The sequence below is a fragment of the Lutjanus erythropterus genome, chromosome 1 (genome assembly GCF_056507025.1).
Source record: "Lutjanus erythropterus isolate fLutEry1 chromosome 1, fLutEry1.hap2, whole genome shotgun sequence".
Classification (NCBI taxonomy): Eukaryota; Metazoa; Chordata; class Actinopteri; order Lutjaniformes; family Lutjanidae; genus Lutjanus; species Lutjanus erythropterus.
Genome location: NC_139317.1, coordinates 14,343,110 through 14,364,008, shown reverse-complemented (window position 1 = coordinate 14,364,008; position 20,899 = coordinate 14,343,110). Strand labels below are relative to the sequence as shown.

The 20,899-nt window shown below is 39.5% G+C and overlaps 1 protein-coding gene across 1 annotated transcript; it reads left to right on the top strand.

Moving 5' to 3' along the window:
• The first annotated feature begins 3,533 nt into the window (after window positions 1-3,533).
• ppef1 (protein phosphatase, EF-hand calcium binding domain 1) lies at window positions 3,534-20,357 on the top strand. Its single transcript, XM_084714330.1, has 19 exons — window positions 3,534-3,806; window positions 4,986-5,147; window positions 8,095-8,127; window positions 9,479-9,606; window positions 9,705-9,765; window positions 12,848-13,011; window positions 13,114-13,228; window positions 13,715-13,761; window positions 14,259-14,425; window positions 14,531-14,567; window positions 14,699-14,848; window positions 16,736-16,887; window positions 17,714-17,954; window positions 18,039-18,224; window positions 18,297-18,439; window positions 19,476-19,582; window positions 19,674-19,837; window positions 19,945-20,029; window positions 20,131-20,357. Exons 2-19 carry the CDS (start codon window positions 5,093-5,095, stop codon window positions 20,355-20,357), a joined length of 2,262 nt encoding a protein of 753 aa, XP_084570456.1. The 5' UTR covers window positions 3,534-3,806; window positions 4,986-5,092.
• Window positions 20,358-20,899: the final 542 nt, after the last annotated feature.

Genomic DNA, 20,899 nt, shown 5'->3' with positions numbered 1-20,899 from the left:
AAGCATCCGCGTGTGTGTGTGTGGTTGTGTGTGTGTGTGTCTGTGTGTATGAGTGTTCAAGAGAGTGAAAGAGAAGGAGCTGGAGGGTGGTGATGGCTTATGCTGGGCCTTCTGATCCATATAATTGACCATAAGGTCGACTTTTAGCTGAATTTATGCCTCTCCTCACATGTTCCCTGCATTTTACATTTGCATTATCGCATTAATTTTGATGTATTGTCATAATAATAAAAAGAAAGAAAGAAAACTATTCATATAACAACATTCTTGTTCTGACGAGATGAAACCAAATAAACAAGCGTGCATATTTCCTCTGAAATATGGCATCTGCAACTGTAATTAACACTGATACAGATGCATTCACTGCCACCATTCCAAGCAAAACATGCCATCATAAATCATCAGTATATCTGACTAACAGTGGTTTATACAGCATGATCCGTACAGGACCTTAAATTGGTCTCTCCATGGTGTGCAAGCTATATCTTTACGTTTTTCCTTATTTAAGGCATTGAAAGAAGGTTAGTAAGAAAGAAAAAATTAAAAAGCCATCTTCAGTTAAATATATTTATTGTGTAGCCAACATTTCATTTGACGTGTTGCTCCCACTCAGTACATATCTTGGTCACATCCCATCATATGTCATATCCAGATTTAAAGGATTCTTATCAGAAATGCTTATTAATTTAAAATTCTTTTATGCATTTAAAAAGAAAAGAATACCAGCTGATATATCAGTCAACATGAGTTTGAATGAGTTTATTTCTCTAGTGGTAAGATTTGCAAGCGATGAAGGAAAAGCTTAAATGTGGGAAGTTTTTTTCAGTTTATCTCAAGAATAAGATCAGACTAAAGTTATAAACAAGCACAAAGGCAACCTTTAATATCTAACATCATAGTGAAAGTATGAATAGATGCGGAAAGGCTATATTGAATTATCACTCTTCATTCGTACAGAGAACATTTAGGGAATTAACTCTTGACATCCAATATCCTAACTAAAGTCAATAAAAAAGATGAAGAGATAATATAACAAGTTAACATAGTTATCTATAGTAAAATCATGAGAGGAAAGCAGATCTAGATTTTGAAATTTGTGTCTGTTTCTTTTGAACCACAGCAGATTTCATGTAGGAGGTGAAATTCTCATATGAACACACAGGAACGTCTTAAAAAAGCAGACAGTGCATTTTATTTTTAAAATGTTTTATGAGTTTGTAAGTATTGTAGATGATGGAAAATGTGTATTAAAATGTGTAAAATGTGACTGTGATGTTTAAAACAAGGTAACAGACAGTCATGATCATTTTCATATTTGACTTTTGTCTAAAGATACTCAGGCTGAAGACGTCTGAACTCACACTGAAAGTTTCAAAGCCTGGCTGCTGGCTGAAAGGAATTAAGCCTAATTAGAAGCAAAGCTGTTTTCAATTTGTGTTCATCAAAACATCATTTTCACTCCTCACACACTCCTCACTCCTTTATATCCTGCTCTCATTTCTTCTGACCTCATAAACAAGCTGCTGTAAATTTCATCAATTGATTTCTTGTTTTTGACTGAACTGTCACAGGAGAAATGAAAGCGCCTGTCCGGGCAACACGCAGGACTCCCTCGCAAACAAAGAAGAGGATTCAAGCTCACTCCATTCTCATCTACAGAGCCTTTAAAGAGGTTAAAACTTGACTAAAACTTTTTGTTTTTCACGATTTTAATATTAAAGTAGGTCAAAAGTCTTTCCCAGTGGCCTTTGGATTATAACACCATGACCCTCTGGTCTTAAGTGGAACTTTTCATCTCCTTCCTGCAGGTCGGTCCAGCTGGGATGAGGAGTCCAGACTTCCTGACCAGTCGGCCCAGTTTTCCCAAACCAGTGCTGCTCAGACTGGTGAGCTCGGAGGCTTCTCGGCTGTCAAAGACCAACAGACTGAAAGCCATCACTGTGCAGGAGATCAACGCTGCTGTCACACTGGTGCGACGGAGGATTCACACGAGGGCTGCTGCATGAGGAGATGGACTTTGCAAGAACTTTATTATTTTATCGACTATTATTAAAGAGTTTATGAATTTTAAATCTGTTGCCTTTCATACAAGAAGTGTTGCATGATGGTGCAAAGCCAGTAAGTAAAATAACATTAATGCTTCACCTCTAGCAGCAAGTTAAAGCTGATTATTTATGGAAGATTATTAATGACAAGTGGCGCATTTGACAGATTAGAGTGGTACAAATTTAAGGTGTAGAGACGGGTTTTGTTAAAGGTTTTGGATTCAAATTTCTGATATGAAACATACTGGAATTTTCCTTTTTCTGGTGGGTTGTCACCATATTCACATGATGGCCATTTTTTCTCCATTTAGCTTTTGAACAGGCTAATGGCTTATCAAATACGTCTTGCCTAGAAATATGACTGTCCCTGTCCCTCTGGATTTTCACTATCCATTGTTGTGTCAGATTCCCTATGTTTAGACAACTTGCAGCTTATAAAACATGCAGCAGTCCTTTTGATAACAGCAGTTGAATTTCTCTTCCTGACTGATGTCAGAGAAAAAATGCCACTGACTATGGTGTATTTCTCTAATTTGGAGCATTTAAAACGATCGCTTTAGCAATTTCTGGCTGCTTATTTTCTCTTTTAGATAAACTAAACACTGAAGTACAGTGTGAGCTCATTTTGAGTCTAAAGCCATTAAGATCTGCTCTGCCTTAAATACACAATTGCAAAAATCAGCACCAAATTGATCCCATCAAAACTGGCCTGTGAACGAACGTATGTTTACAAAGAGTTTTTCTGGATTAAATGGCACTGATGTAAGCAAATTTCAATGATGATCATGTTATATTCAAGGTTCTGACTTTCATGATGTATTAAGTTATTTTATTCTAACTTATTAAGATTGTGGGCCTCTGAATTTTGAAATCAGGTGACATGTTTGATGTTTTAGTGTTTTTCATCCAGAAAATGTTTATGCATTCATTTGTTCACAGGCCAGTGTTGACCAGACCAATATGATGCTGACATGAGGCTTCAGTGGTCAATGCAGTGTCTACATACAGTATATGTCTGCATGTTGGGCTTGCTGGAAAGGTCTGCTACACTAAATGGAATGGAGCCTTAATTAGTATAATTGGTAACACCTGAGTTTACCCTGCTATTTCATATCTATATGACTGCTGTGAAAAGTGAATGTTGACTTTGGGTCTGTGTGTGCATCTGTGTATTAAACAAACCTGAAGATCTAACTAACCCCCCAGCAGCTGTTAAAAGTATTTTGCCAAACCAGAAAACAAGTTGTGGATTTAAATAACTGGCCTGAGGGTGGAGCCAAATTAAAGGTAATTTAAATCAGTATTTATCCTCTGAGGATCAAGATAATCCACAGCAATTCAGCTGATATTCTAGTCAGCAGCCAAAGTGTAAATGATCACCCACCTTGTGGAGCTGAACATGAGGCACAGAAGTGATCAGCTGATGCATTGAGATAACCTGTGTGATATTTCAGAGGTATTTTAAGGAGGAACAGCAGAGAAGGTGGAGCAGTGCTGTGTTCTGGTTTTCATCCACCTGCTGATGCCTCCGCCTCCTCCTCCTCCTCCTCCTCCTCTCTGAGCTCCTCCTGCAGCAGCTTCTCTGCAAACACTTCACCGCTAACATCAGCCCACCTTTTTACCCTGAAACCATCTCTGAACAGTCATTTACAGGACACGTAGCACAACCTGTCCGCAGTTTCCGTGCAAGTTTGTGTCCTGCATCACATGGATGATTGTGTCCCACTGATGATTTCCGGATCGCGCGGACAGCGGCTGCAGGTAGGAACCGTGGCTTCACTTCCACAGGTCGTCGTTTTGAACATGATGCTGCTGTGAGACAACGTGGGGAAGTGATGCGCAACAAGCAGCATTTTGCTTTTAGTTTGATTTGTTCTCTACACTTCCCTCATCTGTTGAATGTATGCTGCTGTGAGAGTGTTAAAGCGTGATCAGCAGCCATCTTTAAGCTCAGTTTTATTCCTCATGGTTCGTGAATGCAGCACATGTGTTGTGAGGTCTTCATGCACATTTGGAGGGGGTGAGAATAAAGAAGAAAGGTAGTAAAACAGGATCGAGCCTTAACTACTAAAGTCATCACTTTTGACTTTTATGTGTATGACATATCTTGATGTTAACATCTGAAACAGTTCTAATCTTTACAGCAGAAATCAAATACCAGTAATGGAAGAAATACTCTGATCTTTTACTTGAGTAATGCGAGTAGAAAGTAAAAGTACAAAATAATAGTATCAAAATAAAGCCAAAATCTCTATAAGTAGTTGAAGTATATGTACTCCTCATAGAATGGCCCATTTCAGAATAATCAGTTAAGTCTTATCATAACATATAAAAACATAATTTAATTGTTAATTCTAGTTTGTGTTATTAATCTCAATCCACAGAGTAACTTAAGTTATCAAAATTGTGGTAGAGGGAAAAAAGTATAGATGTATACAAGATGTACCTCTTAAGTGGACTAGAAGTATAAACTGCCCTAGCAGAAAATGAAAATACTCAAAGTACAAGTACCTCAAAATTAGACCTGCACTGATAAATTGATTAGTCGACTGGAGGAAAACTAGTTGCCATAATCAATCTTTTCAGTAATTTTTCAAGATTTGCCTCCCAATGGCAGTGGAGTGTAGTATCAGGGATAAAATAACAAATGAAAATACTCAAGTGAAGTAGCCTATCAGTGGGCTACCTCAAAATTGCACTATTATAAAGTACTTGAGTAAGTATTTAGTTACTTTTCACCAGGATAACTGTTGCAAATGCAAATACAGCAACAAGTGATGCAACAATATCTATTTTTCAGGGGCGCTCAGACTTACTGGAGTAACTCTCTGGAGTAAAACCCTGCTGACTTTAGAGAACCCTGATAAACCAGAGAGTGAATCCCTCCATAGTCTCCACCAGCTGATGAAGCTTTACCTCTGTGGTGTTGTTAATTTCCAGGTCTCGGTGCAGCTGTCACATGCCACCAGCCAGATGTGACCCACTGCTCCTAGCTTGGAACAAACTGACTGATGTGACCCCCGGGACCTTCCTCCTTGTTGGTCATCATGGGATGTGGTACCTCCGTTGCTACGGAGACTCAAGGGAAAAGATTGGAGACAGGTAATCGTCGTATTATGATCCATTCAATCTGTCCAGGGCTGACTCATGATTTCCACGTCCTGTCAGTGGGACATTTTGGACCTGTTGCCCCTGAGGAAAAACACAATTGGCATCAAATTAGAACTGACATGTTCTCACACCTGGTCTGTGGGTAGATGAGCTCAAATAGAACTCAAAAATAACTTGAATAATCACATTAGTTCAGCCCTGGGGTCCCCTTAGGACACGGTCATTAACCTGGGTGGCAAGATGACTGGGGAACCAATGTCCAGTATTACTTCGGTGTCAAACCAGCTCACCATGAATTTAGCTCACAAGATCAGAGCAGACTCACTGCACTCTCTGTGGTCTGGCAAAGGATAAATGTATAGATCCACACTAAAAGAGGCATCTCATCCTTTGTCCCAAGCAGCATTCAGCTGCTCTGATCACATGGTCTGAATTTGTTCTTAAACTGCACTTGATGTTCTTTTTGGATTTAACAAATGATGCTTTTTTTTATTATTTTTTTGTTCTATGTGCTGTCATGTGTGGTTGTTGATGTCTTTTTATGCTCCGTGTGCAGAACAAATTCCCTTAGGGGCAACAAATGTTTTATTTATTCATTCATTAGAACATAGTGTAACACATATTCATGTGGCTGTACACAGGCTTTTTTGCAAATCACCTTCAAAGGGACAGTTCAACCCAAAATCAAAAAGTATATATTTATGTCCCTGACTGTTTTGGCACGAGTTGCAGAGTTTTGCATATGTCTGCTTTCTCTCCAATATAATGGAACAAAATGTAACTCAGCTCGTGGTGTTTAAAGCTTACCCTGCGAGGCAGCTGGATTTGTGAGATCACGCGAGAATCCATCTTGCTAGGCTTCAAGTTTAAGTTCGCACCAAAAGTGGTGTAGCCAATCAGCATCCCAGGAGGGACTACTCGGAGCTGCTGCTGTGGATTTAGGTGTGACAACAGCAAGAAGCATCCATGGAGGCGACTCGTCTTGAACAAACAATGGTGGCTCCTGAAGAAGTTAGCGTAGATACTGTGATGGCATCAGTTATGTCTGAACTTTCTTCATTGAAAGAAGAGCAAATGGTTGACGTTGGCATGTGTTAGATATCATAGCTAGATGGTTCATCCAATCATCTGCCAAGTGTTTTTTAAGTGCCTGCCCTTTTCCAGACAGTTTTGAAGGATGACTTCACATAACTTATGAGCAGTGTCATGCAGGAACTACTTGCCTCCTCCAGTAGAATCTACTACTGTGGAATCTACAAGAACTACTTTCTTTTCTGCTAGAAAGAAAGTAGTTCTTACATGAAACTGCTCACAACAAGGTCTGTGGATTATCCTGAGTAACTGGGTCATGATTTTAGGATGGAGATGCTGGTTTTGAATTTTTCAAATGTATCTTTCTGGCTCTTCAAGCACCACAAGCTGAGTGCCATATGCTGATATGTCCAAAACTGCAACCTGTGCCAAAACAATCTTAATGGATAACCAGCACCACAAGCCAGTGGGAAAATTTTTCAGTTTTTGATTTTGGGGTAAACTGTCCCTTTAAAGCCTACAGCACAAAACTCAGTTTTCAAACCCACACTATAGATCCTTAATCATCTGTTGTGCTCCTCTTAGACCAGAATAAAAACAAGAGCCAAGACATCCTTTTTAGTCAACTGAGCATAAAAGCTAAAATGTCTAACATTCTCTTTTGCAGCTTCTCAAATGTAAAGATGTGCTGCTTTTCTCGGTTTCATATCTTTGTACAGTTGAATATTTCATCATGGAGTCTGAGAAATTGTGGTGGGCATTTTTGGGCAGTTTCATAGGCTAAACAATAGATTAAAGGGCCAGTGTGTAGGATTTAGTAGCATCTTGCATTGAATTTGCAGATTGAAAACACATCTCGTCCCCCCTTCCCTTCCAAGCATGCATTAGAATATACAGTGGCTGCAAAACTTTGTCCATCCTGGGCTACTGTAGAAACTTAGCGGCCTCACTGGAAGAGGACCTGCCCTCTGTAGATATAAACAGCTCATTCTAAGGTGACGCAAACACAACAGTTATAATTTTCAGGTGATTATACACTAATGAAAACATACTTATGACAATTATATTCTATTTCAGCCCTATAAATCCTACTAAATGTTAGCTCTCCATTAGTGTTCCTCATGTATTCAGAGATGAACATTCAAATTTTGGTTGAAGTCTGTATATTTCAGTGTCAAAATGCTATTTTCCTAAATCCTAAAAAGGTTTTCTTGTGTGACCTGACGTAAGTTTCTGCATGATGACGATGCTACATATTAATCCCCGAGGTTCAAGCCCGGAAAAAGGCACAGATGGAGTTGTCTTTTAATCGAGAACGTAATTGTCGAGTAATTGATTATTAAAATGATTATTAGTTGCAGCTGTGTTTAAAAACTCAAGATGACTGCAATCAGGTTGTGTTAATTATAGATCTGTTTTACCAGTAGACATCAGTCTGTGCTTGTTTCCTTTGTTTATTTCACCGTTTCTATTGTCTAAGCACTTGTCTTACTGTTTTTATCTTGTTGATTGTCTGTGAAGCATTTTGTATCATCAGTGTATTATTAGTAGTAGTCATAGCACCAGTATTTTACGCAACTCAGTGTCACGCTGTGTTGTATGAATCTGAAGCTAATTAATTTTTGCAGTAGTAGATTTTCCTCAGACTTGTTGCACACGCACACACCAGATGTGTGACAGATGGTGCTTTGCTTTTCTTCGCCGTCTGTCTTCTTCTCCTCTCTTTAATGAGTGCAGTTTCTCCTCAAAGCTCTTTTAATTTGCTTAGTTTTTCCAGTCCCCCTGTTGCTCGTGACCTCCCCTGTGTCTTGTTATCTCTCTTGCTATATGTGTGTTCTGTGTGTGTGTGTGTGTGTGTGTTGCCTTGTGCATGATTTTATTCACTCATTCACTTTTCTTCTCACAGATGACACAGTTAAGACTCCCAGCCCGGCTCTCAGTAAGACTCTGCTCAACTCTGTAGATCAGTCTGTGACATATGTGGTGTGTGCATCTATTCGTGTGTGTATCTCTGTACATTTATACATATTAACCTAATGATATCTTCAGATTGATAATTTACAAAAGATGCAGTAGAATTAGCTTCAGCAGGTATAAAGAAATGTTCCTGTCACTTTGTAGTGGAACTGAAAAGTGTCATGCTGTGCTAGAATACTAAAAAAAGAGTCTCATATGGTATATTAGGAGCTAAAGTTTATTTATGTAGCACTTTTCACAGATGCCAATCACAATGTGCCTCACAGTCAAAGAAATAAATTCAAAGCCAAAGTCATGTAATCTAAAATAGAATAAAATAAATAAAACAAACATAAAACACCAAGAGAACAGTCTTAAGGCACAAGATGAAGACATGAAATACTATGATGCCAAATGCGAACAGGTTTATGGCTGCTTTTTAAGAGTCCACAGAGTTCAAAGATCTAAAGCTTATTGGGAGACTATTCCAGAGCCTAGGAGCTGCCAAGTGAAGACAACAATCTCCCCGTGTCTTAAAACGTGTCTGAGGTTCATTTAGAAAACCCTGGGTGGACTAAAGAGCTCATTTTGTTGTGTGCAGATGGTCTGTAATAAACGTGAGGCTCTAAAGTGACCAAAATTTTAAAATAAACGATGCACAGAGGTTAAAATAGGTGTAATATGTGACTGTTTGTTGGACTGTGTTCAGAGCCAAGCAGCAGCGGGTGCTTGGATGGTTAGTAGATGGTGTAAGGGAGATTTATTCAGGGCGGTGAAAAGAGAATTACAGTAATCTAAGTGGATGAGATAAATGCATGTATTAGCATTTCCATTTCATTCTAAGTTTGGCTATGTTTCTCAGATGAAAGAAACAGGATCGAGCCAATATCTTAATGTAAGGACCGAAACTCACGGATTGGTCCAAACTCACGCCAAGATTACGCAGACTAGATGGCGAAGATGAGGGTAGGATTGTAAAGCACAGAAAGTTTATGAAATTCATGAGGTTTAAATGAAAACTACAACTGTGTCATCAGTGTACAAGTGATCAGAGATGTCGCTGAAATGACAAAGCAGCAGTGTCCAAAACATACATATATACATATAAATGTACAGTGTTGAGGAAACTACTTTTTGTAGTTGAACTACCATCCAACCAGTGCAAATTGTAGTTTTAACTAGTGACTGAACTACATCCCAACACTGTGTGTGTGTGTGTGTGTGTGTGTGTGTGTGTATGTGTGTGTGTGTGTGTGTGTGTGTGTGTGTGACTCTGGATATCAACATGTCTCCTGTCAAAATAAAATGTAACAGCTGGCGTTTTGTCGTCGTAGCGATGAAGGCAGCTGTTTTGATCCAGCGATGGTACCGGCGCTACATGGCCCGTCTGGAGATGAGGCGCAGGTACACCTGGAACATCTTCCAGTCCATTGAGTACGCCGGGGAACAGGACCAGCTACAGGTGACTCTCAGCACCGGGGGGCTCGTATACGCCCATTTTCAGATGTATCAAAAAGATTAACCATGTTGGGTCTTGTGTTTTTTTTTTTTTTCCTTCAGCTCTCCAGTTTCTTCAGTTTCATGCTCGACAACTTCACTCAGCTGAATGGAAATGGTCCAGGTCAGGAAAAAAAAAACTCCACCTACAGAATATGAAGATTAGTATAGAAAACTCTGATTTTATCCTTGCTGTTTGGAAATATTGGAAGTATAATTTGATGATTTGTTAATAACATTTTCATTAGAATTAAATCAAATGCTGCACAGCTTTATTCTTTTTTGCGTATTTATTCATTCTGTTCCAATAGCGGCTCTGTAAGATTGTCGTGATCAAAAAATTTCCAATAATTCCAGAGTCCGAAAGTCCAAAATTCACAACATGTTTTGCCTTGTTTGAAAAACATTTTAACAGCATTTTCGCTGTTGTGAAGAAACTGTTTGCTCTCCTGCTTGACGCACACAAAGGGAGGCACCCAAGTCTAATAACAGAACAGTTTGGCAGCAGTCTAAGAGTGCCAGAAATTACATTTTTTTTGATGAAACTGATGGGTTATGTTCACTTAAAGTTGATTTCATTTAGAAAAAATCAAACTGAGGATTTTGTTTAGGGTGAAGACCTAATAAAATATGACCACAGACATTGAGTAGAGGCCTAGTTTGAGCTAAAGTTGCTTCTGTTTCAGAGTGAAATAATAATCTCAAACAGTGCCTCCATTTGGCTATAAGGAAATATGTTTTCAGCGAATGCAGAAACTACAAATGTATTCTACTTTATTATTTTGCACTGTGCATGTAAAGCATTCACTCCAGGGCTGCCTTTGTCTCACAAATACTGAAACTCAAATTTGTGAGGTTATTCTGAGCCATTTTACCCTTTTTTTCCATGTATTTTAGCTTTAAATATCTTTTTTGGGGGGTGGGGGGGTGTATTTGATGCTGGTGTGCTATTATGTGAAACTAAATGATTACAGGGATGTTCAACCAGTTTTTAGGTAAAGACAAATAATGGGAGATTATATTTAAACAATGCAGTAAATTCATTGTCAGTTGGTGTTTAACGGTTGTTATTTTGAACGTGTTCTAACACAGAGAGATTATATATAGCCGCATTTTTCACCTCTATCAAATTAACACCAGTTTTGTTAGTCATGCCACTGTATTTTGGTCCAGATTAGAAAACCCTTTGCGTATACCCTGTTGCTTAGCAACTACTGTGAATGTGGAGGCCAATGTGTCGGTGTGTTGCACTGACACAGCTGTGGCTTAAGTATGTATTGACCCACTCATCCAGCTAAAAAGCATAATGCTCCATTGACAAGCTAATCCTTAGGTCAGGCCTTACTGCTCAACATCTACAACACATCCTCTTCATGTGTTTTACACATAAGTGATGCAAACAGGCCAGACTGTCTGTGTTTCTTATATATAGCCTCTATGTTTTTGTGTGTGTGTGTTTAAGTGACGGAATAGAGGACATTTAATAGACACTTAAGGGGAAATAGACAAAAAGAGAAAAAGGCCTGTAGGTAGATGTCTGTTCATGCACTGTTTGTTTGCATAAATTAGAGACCATCAGGTTTCATATTAGCATATTGGAGTGGTCTTTTAATACAACGGTGATGTCACACAGAGCTGGATGTGGTGTTGTGTCAAGCTGTTTATTACAAGGAACTAAAAATTCAGATCTGTATATTGAATATGTTTTAGTTTGGTGGCTAAATCCTTTATTTTCCCTCCCCCAAAAAAGATTTATTTCCCAGTAGTTTTGTTGCAAAGCCTAACTGAGCAGTTTTGGTGCCTAAACCTAACAAAACTGTGACAAAAAACTTAAAAAACCTGAAGATACTAAGTCGGTATAGTCTAAAAACAATAAGTCAACAATGAGAGTTGAACCCCAGTCTCCTGGGTGGAAGGATCTTATCAATCTTTATACTGTCAGTGGCTTTATTATAGCCTTTCTGTCAGAAAGGGCTTTCTGTCAGCTAGCCCTGAAGGTTGACTTTTTCCATACCTTAGCCCATTAGCCAATACATTTCTAGTGGCTAATGTAGCCTTAAGCCTCAAATAGATATGAGGGGCGGGCTATAGAGTTTGGGTGATTTCACTTTTTCCTATCGCCACCCCATCAGATTTTTTTTTTTCATTTTCAAGTTTGTAATGCTCAGACCCAACCACCGCTGACTCAAGTGACATCACCTGAGGCAGCCAGGAAACTGAGGTTTGACTCCCATGTCAAGCTTACTGTTGACTCATTATTTTTTTTAGACTTAGTTGACTTATCTTCAGGTTTGTTTTCTTCATTTTTTCCATTGTTAGGTTCAGATAACAAAACTACTTGGTTATGTTTAGGAAAAGATTACAGTTTGGATTGAAATGGAACACATGCTAGAACGGTTTTCTGACAGAAAGCCCTGAAGGCTTCTCCTATTTGCTGATTAAGATCCATGACGGATCAAAACATAGCAAAAAATGTAAGAATAAATCAGTGTGGGGTTTCTACTTATTGCTGTCAGTGCTTGTTATACCTGAACTATCAGAGTTGGGAGATGAGTTTATACTGTGAGGTGATATAAATTTGTCTGCCATCAGAGATTTTACAGTACTGTTTGTGCCATTGTATCAGCCCTTCCAATATCTCTGGTTTTAAGCCATCATGGTCTGATGTTGCAGATCAAAGAGCAGGACTTCTTTGTGGCAGCATTGGCTTGATTACCCGAATGACTTGATTTGAAGTATTCAGTCAGATAGTTTAGCCAAAAACAGTGATTTTATTGATTTCACCTACTTTTAGCTGTACACCATTCTCACACTGCACCTCATTTGACAATATTTACTTGTTAAGGAATAGTTTTTTTTATTATTTGTTCTTCAGCAATGTCCTAACAAATGTCTGAGTCAGAGTCATGAATGGGTTAGGAAATCGCAGAATTGTTGGTACATTTCTAATTTGAAGTGGCAATTGTTCCTTAGTAGCTTAGGTAAATGCCCCATCAAAGCACATATAAGGGTATGAGACTGAAGGGCTGTTTGCACACAGAAAAGACACACGGAAAAGTTGAGAGACATGTCAAGAATTCCAAAACAAAAATCTGCAGCAGTTTCATCTCCTAGGATTGTACACTTATGGACCTCTAGCTTTAATTTCAGTCTAATCCAAAAGACATCAGTGAGTCTTATATTTACTGTTACACTGCGTCTTCCAGACCTGATCTCCCAGCTGCTGGACCCAGTGGTCGACCCCTGGTTAGACAGAGAGACCTGCTACAACTTGATCCCGGTCCCAGAGTCGTACGCCGGGCCCCGGCTGTCGTTTCCTCTCTCCGTCTCCGACACGAACGCTCTCCTCAGTGCGTTTAAGGAGCAGCAGGTACAGAATCTGGATATTTTGATCTTTCTCACTCTTCATTTTGTCTGGTTTAGATTTTCGGTTGCTTGTTAGGTGCTTATCGCTCGTCTTCCCTCCAAACAGACTCTACATGCCAGATACGTTCTGCAGCTGCTGTACGAGACCAAAAAGCTCCTCAAACAGATGCCCAACATCATCCACCTGTCAACATCCTACACCAAAGAGATCACTATATGTGGTGGGTGTTAATTCAGCATTCAGGATCGTTTTTCAGCGCACATGTGCCAAAGAGAATGAAAAAGCTCTAATTTTTCCTTATAATGATTAGCTGCTGCTTGTGCACCTGCTACACCATACAGCTCTGTCAGCCACTGAATAAATGAATGACCTACTTACTGGTTAAATGATCGCTGATGCTTGTAAACATATTTTAAATACAGTTCACTGTATTTTAATGGCAGAGTTCCAAGAATGGAGGTCTTGTTTATTTGCACACTGATCAGGCACTTGACTCCTCTTCCACTGCTGCCTCCTCCTGCAGATCCGCATCTCATTAAACTCAAGAATACTCGTGACTACAAGAGAAAACACACACTATTTGGTGGTAGAGGTGGAGCAATTCACTGTCCTGTTTTTATACCATTTAGGAATTTTAGACGTTATCTGTAAAGCCAGAAATACGATTCCAATATCTCCATTGCGGTGATTTTCCTTTTTGGTTCAGGTGATCTACACGGGCGGCTTGATGACTTACTTCTCATATTTTATAAGGTAAACCTACATTTTCTTTTCTGTATTATTTCACAGCTGACAGGCTCCTATTTTTATTGTAAGTATCTGGCAACGTTATGGAAAGGACTACCATTAAAGAGCAAGATCCTTTTTGTTTAACCAGAAGCAGCCAATTTATTGGTCTAGCTAAAGTCACAGTGAATTTATCTTTGTAAAAACACACCTCAACTTTCAAACTCAACAGAAACAAAAGAAAACTCATCTAAACCATCTTGGCTCATCTTTCCACTGATCCAACAATCATCAACTCTACTTTGGTTGAAATAAACCCTTAATTATAGTTTTAAACATAGTTTATTAAACATAATAGAAAATGATGAAAAGTCATATTGTACATGATATTAAAATATGACATTAAATGTAATCGAGGCTTGATACTGCACCTGAAAATTCCCATTATATTGCAAGAGATATTGAAAAATCATAAAAAAAAGTTTGTGCTGTTTTTATCATTTTGTTATGTTTCTGTTGTTCAGAACGGCCTCCCCTCTGCGGAGACACCTTATGTGTTCAACGGGGACTTTGTGGACCGTGGGAAAAAGTCAGTCGAAGTGGTTGTGCTCCTGTTCGCCTACCTTCTGCTTTACCCCGACTACATGCACCTGAACCGAGGGAACCATGAAGACCACATAATGAACCTCAGGTGGGAGAGAAGAAGAAGAGAAGAAATTAAAGAAAACGTTTATCCATTTAGGGCCACTGCAAACATGAGGGTAGATATGATGGTGTTTTTACATTATTGTTTCAGATATGGGTTCACCAAAGAAGTCATGCAGAAGTACAAGGTACAGTAAAGTCCAGACTCATTATTCAGCTTTTATCTTGTACAGAACTCAGCTGCTCATTCAGCAGCATGTGATTTCTGACTGTGGCTCACGGTGGTGACATTTTTTTTACTGCGTGTGACTGCGTGCAGACTCACGGCCGTGAGATCCTCCAGCTGTTTCAGGACGTTTTCAGCCTCCTGCCCGTCGCGACAGTCATCGACGGAAAGATCCTGATCGTTCACGGAGGGATTTCAGACCAGACTGACCTGGACCTCCTCAGCACCATCGAGCGGCACAAGGTCAGTGGAAACGACCTTCAGCCTCCACCTGTCCTCCATCCACACTACAATACAACTACAATAATAGATTATGGTCACTAGAGGTCAGAAAAACATGTTTTTTTAAATGCTGACAGCAACAATATCATTTGAAGGAATGCTTGTCTCTATTTAGCTGTGTTCTCCACAAACTCCTGAGCAAAATATTTGTGTTACGAGCTCCCTGCATGTTAAACTTTCTTCAACAGTCTGTTAGTAATTTTATTTGTCTGCTACAAGACTGGATTACCAACAAGACAAGCGGACAGCAGTTGCTTTCCTTTATTGTGTGTCAGCTATATAATTTAAAATTAATTTGGAATAAGCATCAGTCAAACAAGCAATATATAAGATAAATTAAGGAATCAAGGTGAGTCCTGCTTTGAGTCAAAATCTCATCTCAAGTTATATCAGAGTGTGCATATACCTCAATTAACTTGTATTTAATCAAATTGAAAAGAAGAAAATATACAGCTTGAAATGATGTGACTTAAGGGTGCTGTGACAACACAATTCTCCACTAAAGTGAATTAAGTCTGACTAAATAATGAAAATTTAATCAATAGATCCATGCACCCATAGACCCTTTCAAAGTAATGTGTTAGTCTAATGTCCTTCTCATTACGCAGTCAAATTAGCAGTAATTAAAAAGCAACATCCTATCAAAATAAAGTTTGCTGAGAAACATTTTAGGTGACAGTTGCAGTTTGGTTAGGTTTACAGTAGGCACCAAAACTACGTGGTAGGTTTAGGAAATTATCATAGTTTGGGTTAAAATAACTTCTGTAAAAAAAACAAATGTTGACTGTTGGTCTCACACAAGAACTGAACCTTGGTTTCCTGTTAAAAAGTCCTGTGTTTGACCCAACCAAAATATCCTGACCTCCTCCCCACGCAGACTTTTCTGCTCTCTCTACTTTCTACGCTCATGTTTATTAGTTAGAAAGTATTGCTGCCAGTCAGGAAAAAAAATTGATGATTTATGTCCAAACACATGAGGCAAACATGAGGCCAGTTATTATTCCGGCACAGAAAAACAGTAGGCCCACACAATGCACACAGACTGGGAATAACAGGAGGTTAATAGAGACCCGGCAGCTCAGTTTTGCTCCCAGGACCCTCAGCAGGTTATTTTGACCCTGCACTGGCTTGGTATCATGCATTGGGTTTCCCAGAGCTTTTATACCGATGTGAGCAGCTCATCATTCAGTTAATTTGCAGTCATGAAACTAAAAAAAAAAACTTTGTTGTTATGCAAATTTCAGGGACATTCTGTGATTTTGGCACCACTGGAAACACTCACTGTACATTGCAGTCATTTAATTTAATATCAAAAATGTTCATGCAGATTTTAAGAAATGGGTCATTTTTTAAACAACTTCCAGTGGTGTACATCATGTACTTAGGCCTTTTTATTGTGGGTGTGATTTATTTTTTATTCTTCCAAGTAACTTGAACAAGATACTGCCAGTTTTGGTAACAGAAAATGATTTTTCATGAATAATAAAAGATTTTTTTTTAAAATAACTGTTGCCTTTTATTGGATAATAAATGAATGCACATATTCTCATGAAATTATTAAAAGTATGTCTGGGAAATGCAGCAAATAAGTGCTTGAAGTAGAGGAGGAAACAGTGCAACAAAATGTACAGTTATTCATCACAAAGAAGTTCCTGGAATGAAATGAATCATCCGTTACGTATCTTTATGTGTGAAAAATAGTTTAACTTTTTTATTTTTTAGCCCAAAATCACAAATCACCTCACAATCTATCGAGCATACTGTATTTAACGCTCTATCCTTAGATACTTAACATACATTAGTTTGGACTTCAGTTTGTTCTCACTTTATTTCTGTTTTCTCTTCCAGGTGAAATCCGCTCTGAGGTTTCCCAGACGCAGTTTGGAGCAGCTGGACATCGGTCAGTCCTGCAGACAGATGAAGAGAATGAGATCGACCGACAGCTCTCGTCCCAGCAGCAGTCGCAGCCACAGCAAGAACCAAAGAACTCCCAACCAGAGGTCTGACAGCCGCCCACAGATACTAACAGCATGTTTTTTTATTGACCTCTTCTACTCCCTTCCTTCCAACACTTTTTTTGTCATTTTTAGGGGGAGGCAGGAGTACTTAGGAATAGATAGCGGGCCAGTAGTATACGCCACATAGAAGCCTTATACATCAACTGGGTACCTGAAGAATAATTTAAGATGCAGCCCAGTTTTCCCAGTCATACATCTGTAAAAACATTGTGTTTTGACTCCTATTCATGTTTAGAAAATTTATTGTATAAGGGCTTAGAACATGATGATTGAAGTTCCTGTGCTGTATTATGTTTCAGAAGTTGCTGCAAAATACCACATTAAGAGACCAAGACCTTGAGGAGCACCATATAAAAATTCATGCTGTGATTTGGTATCGAGATTTCTGCAAGAAGTACTTTTTTTGGGGGGATTGGATGGCGAGCATTTCTGTCCTATGAATTGCTCAAACACCCCTTTATTCTCACTTTATTTACGAGAGTCATGCATCCTTTGAGTGTTCCAGGTCTCTAGTTTGTGGCTGTGTTCGGTCACTACAGGTGAGGTCAAAAAAGTTGTATTAAAAGTTGTACTAAAATGGTTCTTTTGAGGACTAACAACATCACACATGAATGCAGTTGGGTTCATTGAATCCACAAAAATCTCAGATTTCCAGCCGTACTCAGTTGATGCAACTCTCTCATATAATTCAGGGACCCCAGTATCCAGAAATATTGAAATAGAAAAAGCAAAGTGACATGTTTTTGCCCATATTTGTAACTTCTTATTTGAAGTAACAGACCGTCTCTTCTACACCTTTTTTCTATAGAAAGAAGCGATGCAGGCTCAACCATCAAGACAGCACCGTCTCTTCTTCCTCCTCCTCTTCATCATCCTCTTCCTCCTCTTCGCTGTGCTCCCCTCGAACTCCGTCCTGCCTCACCCCTCGACAGTGCCTGACTTCTCCCACCATGCCTAATGCCATCAATGTCCTCCAAGTGCCTTTCCTGGACTCGCTGTCCTCCGTTCCTCCTCCTTCCCCTCCACAACATGAGCGAGAATGGAAACAGGTCAGATGGGTGGATTCAGCGGAAAATAAATGAATATCGCTGTGATGTGATGAGCGCCTTTATCCGATCTCCTCTCCCCTGCAGATTGTGGATATACTGTGGAGTGACCCTAAAACCCAAGAAGGCTGCAGTCCCAACACGTTCAGAGGAGGAGGCTGCTACTTCGGCCCCGACGTCACCCAGAAGCTGCTGCTCCAACACGGACTGCAGCTGCTCGTCAGATCCCACGAGTGCAAACAGGAGGGATACGAGCTCTGTCACGGTGGACAGGTACACAAGATGCAGTAAATTCATTCAGATGGTCTCAAATGTTTCAGTCTGAACAGTCTGTTTGTCCTTCAGGTGATCACCATTTTCTCAGCATCAAACTATTACGAGGAGGGAAGCAACCGGGGTGCGTACATCAAAGTGGGCAGAGAGCTGGTTCCCCGTTTCTACCAGTACCAAGTCAGCCGCACGACACGCAAGCTCACCCTGACACAGAGGTACAGCAGCTGCCCGGTGTGTTATGTTTGTGTAAAACGCAGCAGATTATCCACCGCTGGGTGTCGTAGATTTTCTTAAATTCAAAGACACAAACTGTTAATCGAATGTCCAGAGTTTTTAAATTTAAGTTCCAGCCTCATTAATGTGAGGATTTTAAATTGTTATTTATTAAATATCTTTGATTTTTGGACTTCTGAGTGATCAAAACAAGGAATCTGAAGATGCAGACATGCCCTCTGCGGTGGAAAGTAATACATTTTTACATTTACTCAAGTACAATCCTTTTTTGGGTACTTGTCCTTACTGGAGTATTTGTATTGGACGATGCTTTATACTTGTACTTTTCTACATTTCAGGAGAAATTAACATTTACTTCACCAAATTTATTTGATAGGCACTTTTCCAATCTAGATTTTTCACAAATAAAAATATAATAAGGCAATAAAATACATGACATTGTTACAAATTAAACCAAAGTCCCCAATCTGTTTGGTTTGTGACCTCTCAGAACAAAGCAGTGTACCTGTTTAATGCCCAAATAGGTAAAGTTATCCATCATTTCCCAAAACAAATTCTGTAAAAAATAGAAATCTGTGTTACAATTTAATTAAGAATAAACTATCTAGCTGTACTTATTGTAGTTAAACTTAGCTCCACTTCAAACAACTACAACACTATTAACAGTTGAATAATATCATATAAAAAAATATATCAGTCATATGGCTTAAACAATACTTCTCCTTTAAGTATATTTTGCTGCTAATACTTCTGTGGTTGTACTTCAGTAGGGTTTCTGATGCAGGATATTTACTTGTTATAGAGTATTTTTAGATTGCCGTATTAGTACTTTTACTTAAGTAAAGGATTTGAATATTTCCTCCACCACTGTGTATAATTGCAGTGGGTATTCATTATTTTTTATTTTATTTACACTTTACAGACAAGATAAGTGACAGACTAATTAATAATTAAAGAAAGATACCTGTAAATGATGTAAGAAAGCCCAGTCTTATTTAATGGCCTGTGTGTCGGCAGAGTACGAGCTGCAGAAGGTTCTGCTCTCAGGGCTCTGAAGGAGAAACTGTTCACTCATCGCTCTGAGCTCATGTCGGGCTTCCAGCAGTACGACCAGAATAACACCGGTGAGCTCTGTTCATCACGGTTTCCCTCACTTTCCAGCATGCAGGCCAAGGTTGACGTGTAGTTGTAATATGTAAGCGTATCTTTTCTCAGGTAGTGTTTCAGTCAGTGAATGGGCTCTGGTGTTGGAGTCCGTACTGAGACTGGACCTGCCCTGGAGGACGCTGCGTCCACATTTAGTCCGTCTCGCACCAGATGGCAGTGTGGAATATCAGTCCTGCTTCGAGGACATGGAACCAGGGATGCCTCTGTCTCAGGTCAGAGAAACGAAGGGGTGGAGAGCACCAAAGTACATTTACCACAAACCTTGGCGGTTTACTACTCTACTGTTTTTGCACCTTCTTTTCCTCTCCTGTCCTTTCAGGTCACTCCAAACTTGGCAGAAACTCTGTTCAGATACAGAACAGACATTGAGATAATATTCAACATTATAGACAAAGACCATTCAGGTAACAAATAAAAAGTATTAAATCACTTTAAAGACAGTGTTTCAATCATTCAAGATGTATTCTTTTCAGTAATGTGGGTGTATATGTGTTGTCATGTCCAGGTCTGATCTCCATCGAGGAGTTTCGTCACACCTGGCGCCTCTTCAGCGCCCACCTGGGGGTTGAGATCGACGACGGAGCCATCGACGATCTGGCCCGCAGTATCGACTTCAACAAGGATGGCAGCATAGACTTCACTGAGTTCTTAGAGGCCTTCAGAGTCGTGCATAAACTGGACAACAAGGAGCAGCAACTCAACGGAAAGATAGATGGAGGGAAGTATTCATGAAGTCCTGCCTGATCAGCAAAGAAACTAATGGAGGAAGGAAAGTATAAAAAGTTGTTAAAGAAAAAGTCCAAGTTCAAACACTTGAATAGTAAAAATAGCAGTGATCTGGTGAACTATCTCACAATTATTGGTGCATTTTGTAGTTTGTTGGTTTATTTTTAGCCACGGCTCCAGAGATGGCAATATCTTCCTTCCATCCACCACTTTGGTTTCAAAGAGAAATATCTCAACAGTTATTGGTTGAATTGGCATGAACCTTTGTACAGACAGCTGTGTTTGCCACTGGATAAATCCTGAAGACTTCGGGGAGTCACCTATCTTTCATCCAGCATGGATTCACATGACATTGGGAAGCCTCCAGAAGGGTTATGTTACATAGCTGCATTTATGTAGTGCTTCTATCCAAAGCGCTGAACAGTTTGCCTCTCGTTCACCAATTTGTACGCACGCTCACACACCAAAGGCGGCAGTCTACCATACAAGACGCTGACCTGACCAAAGGGAGCCCGAGGACACCTGGACATGGGGACAGGAGCAGTTGA

Excerpts from the sequence above, each read along its gene's own strand:
- ppef1 (XM_084714330.1), top strand. The coding sequence starts at position 5,093 with ATGGGATGTGGTACCTCCGTTGCTACGGAGACTCAAGGGAAAAGATTG. Across the intron at positions 16,888-17,713 it reads CAAAGAACTCCCAACCAGAG|AAAGAAGCGATGCAGGCTCA; the intron begins GTCTGACAGCCG and ends TTTTTTCTATAG. Across the intron at positions 18,225-18,296 it reads AGCTCTGTCACGGTGGACAG|GTGATCACCATTTTCTCAGC; the intron begins GTACACAAGATG and ends TTTGTCCTTCAG.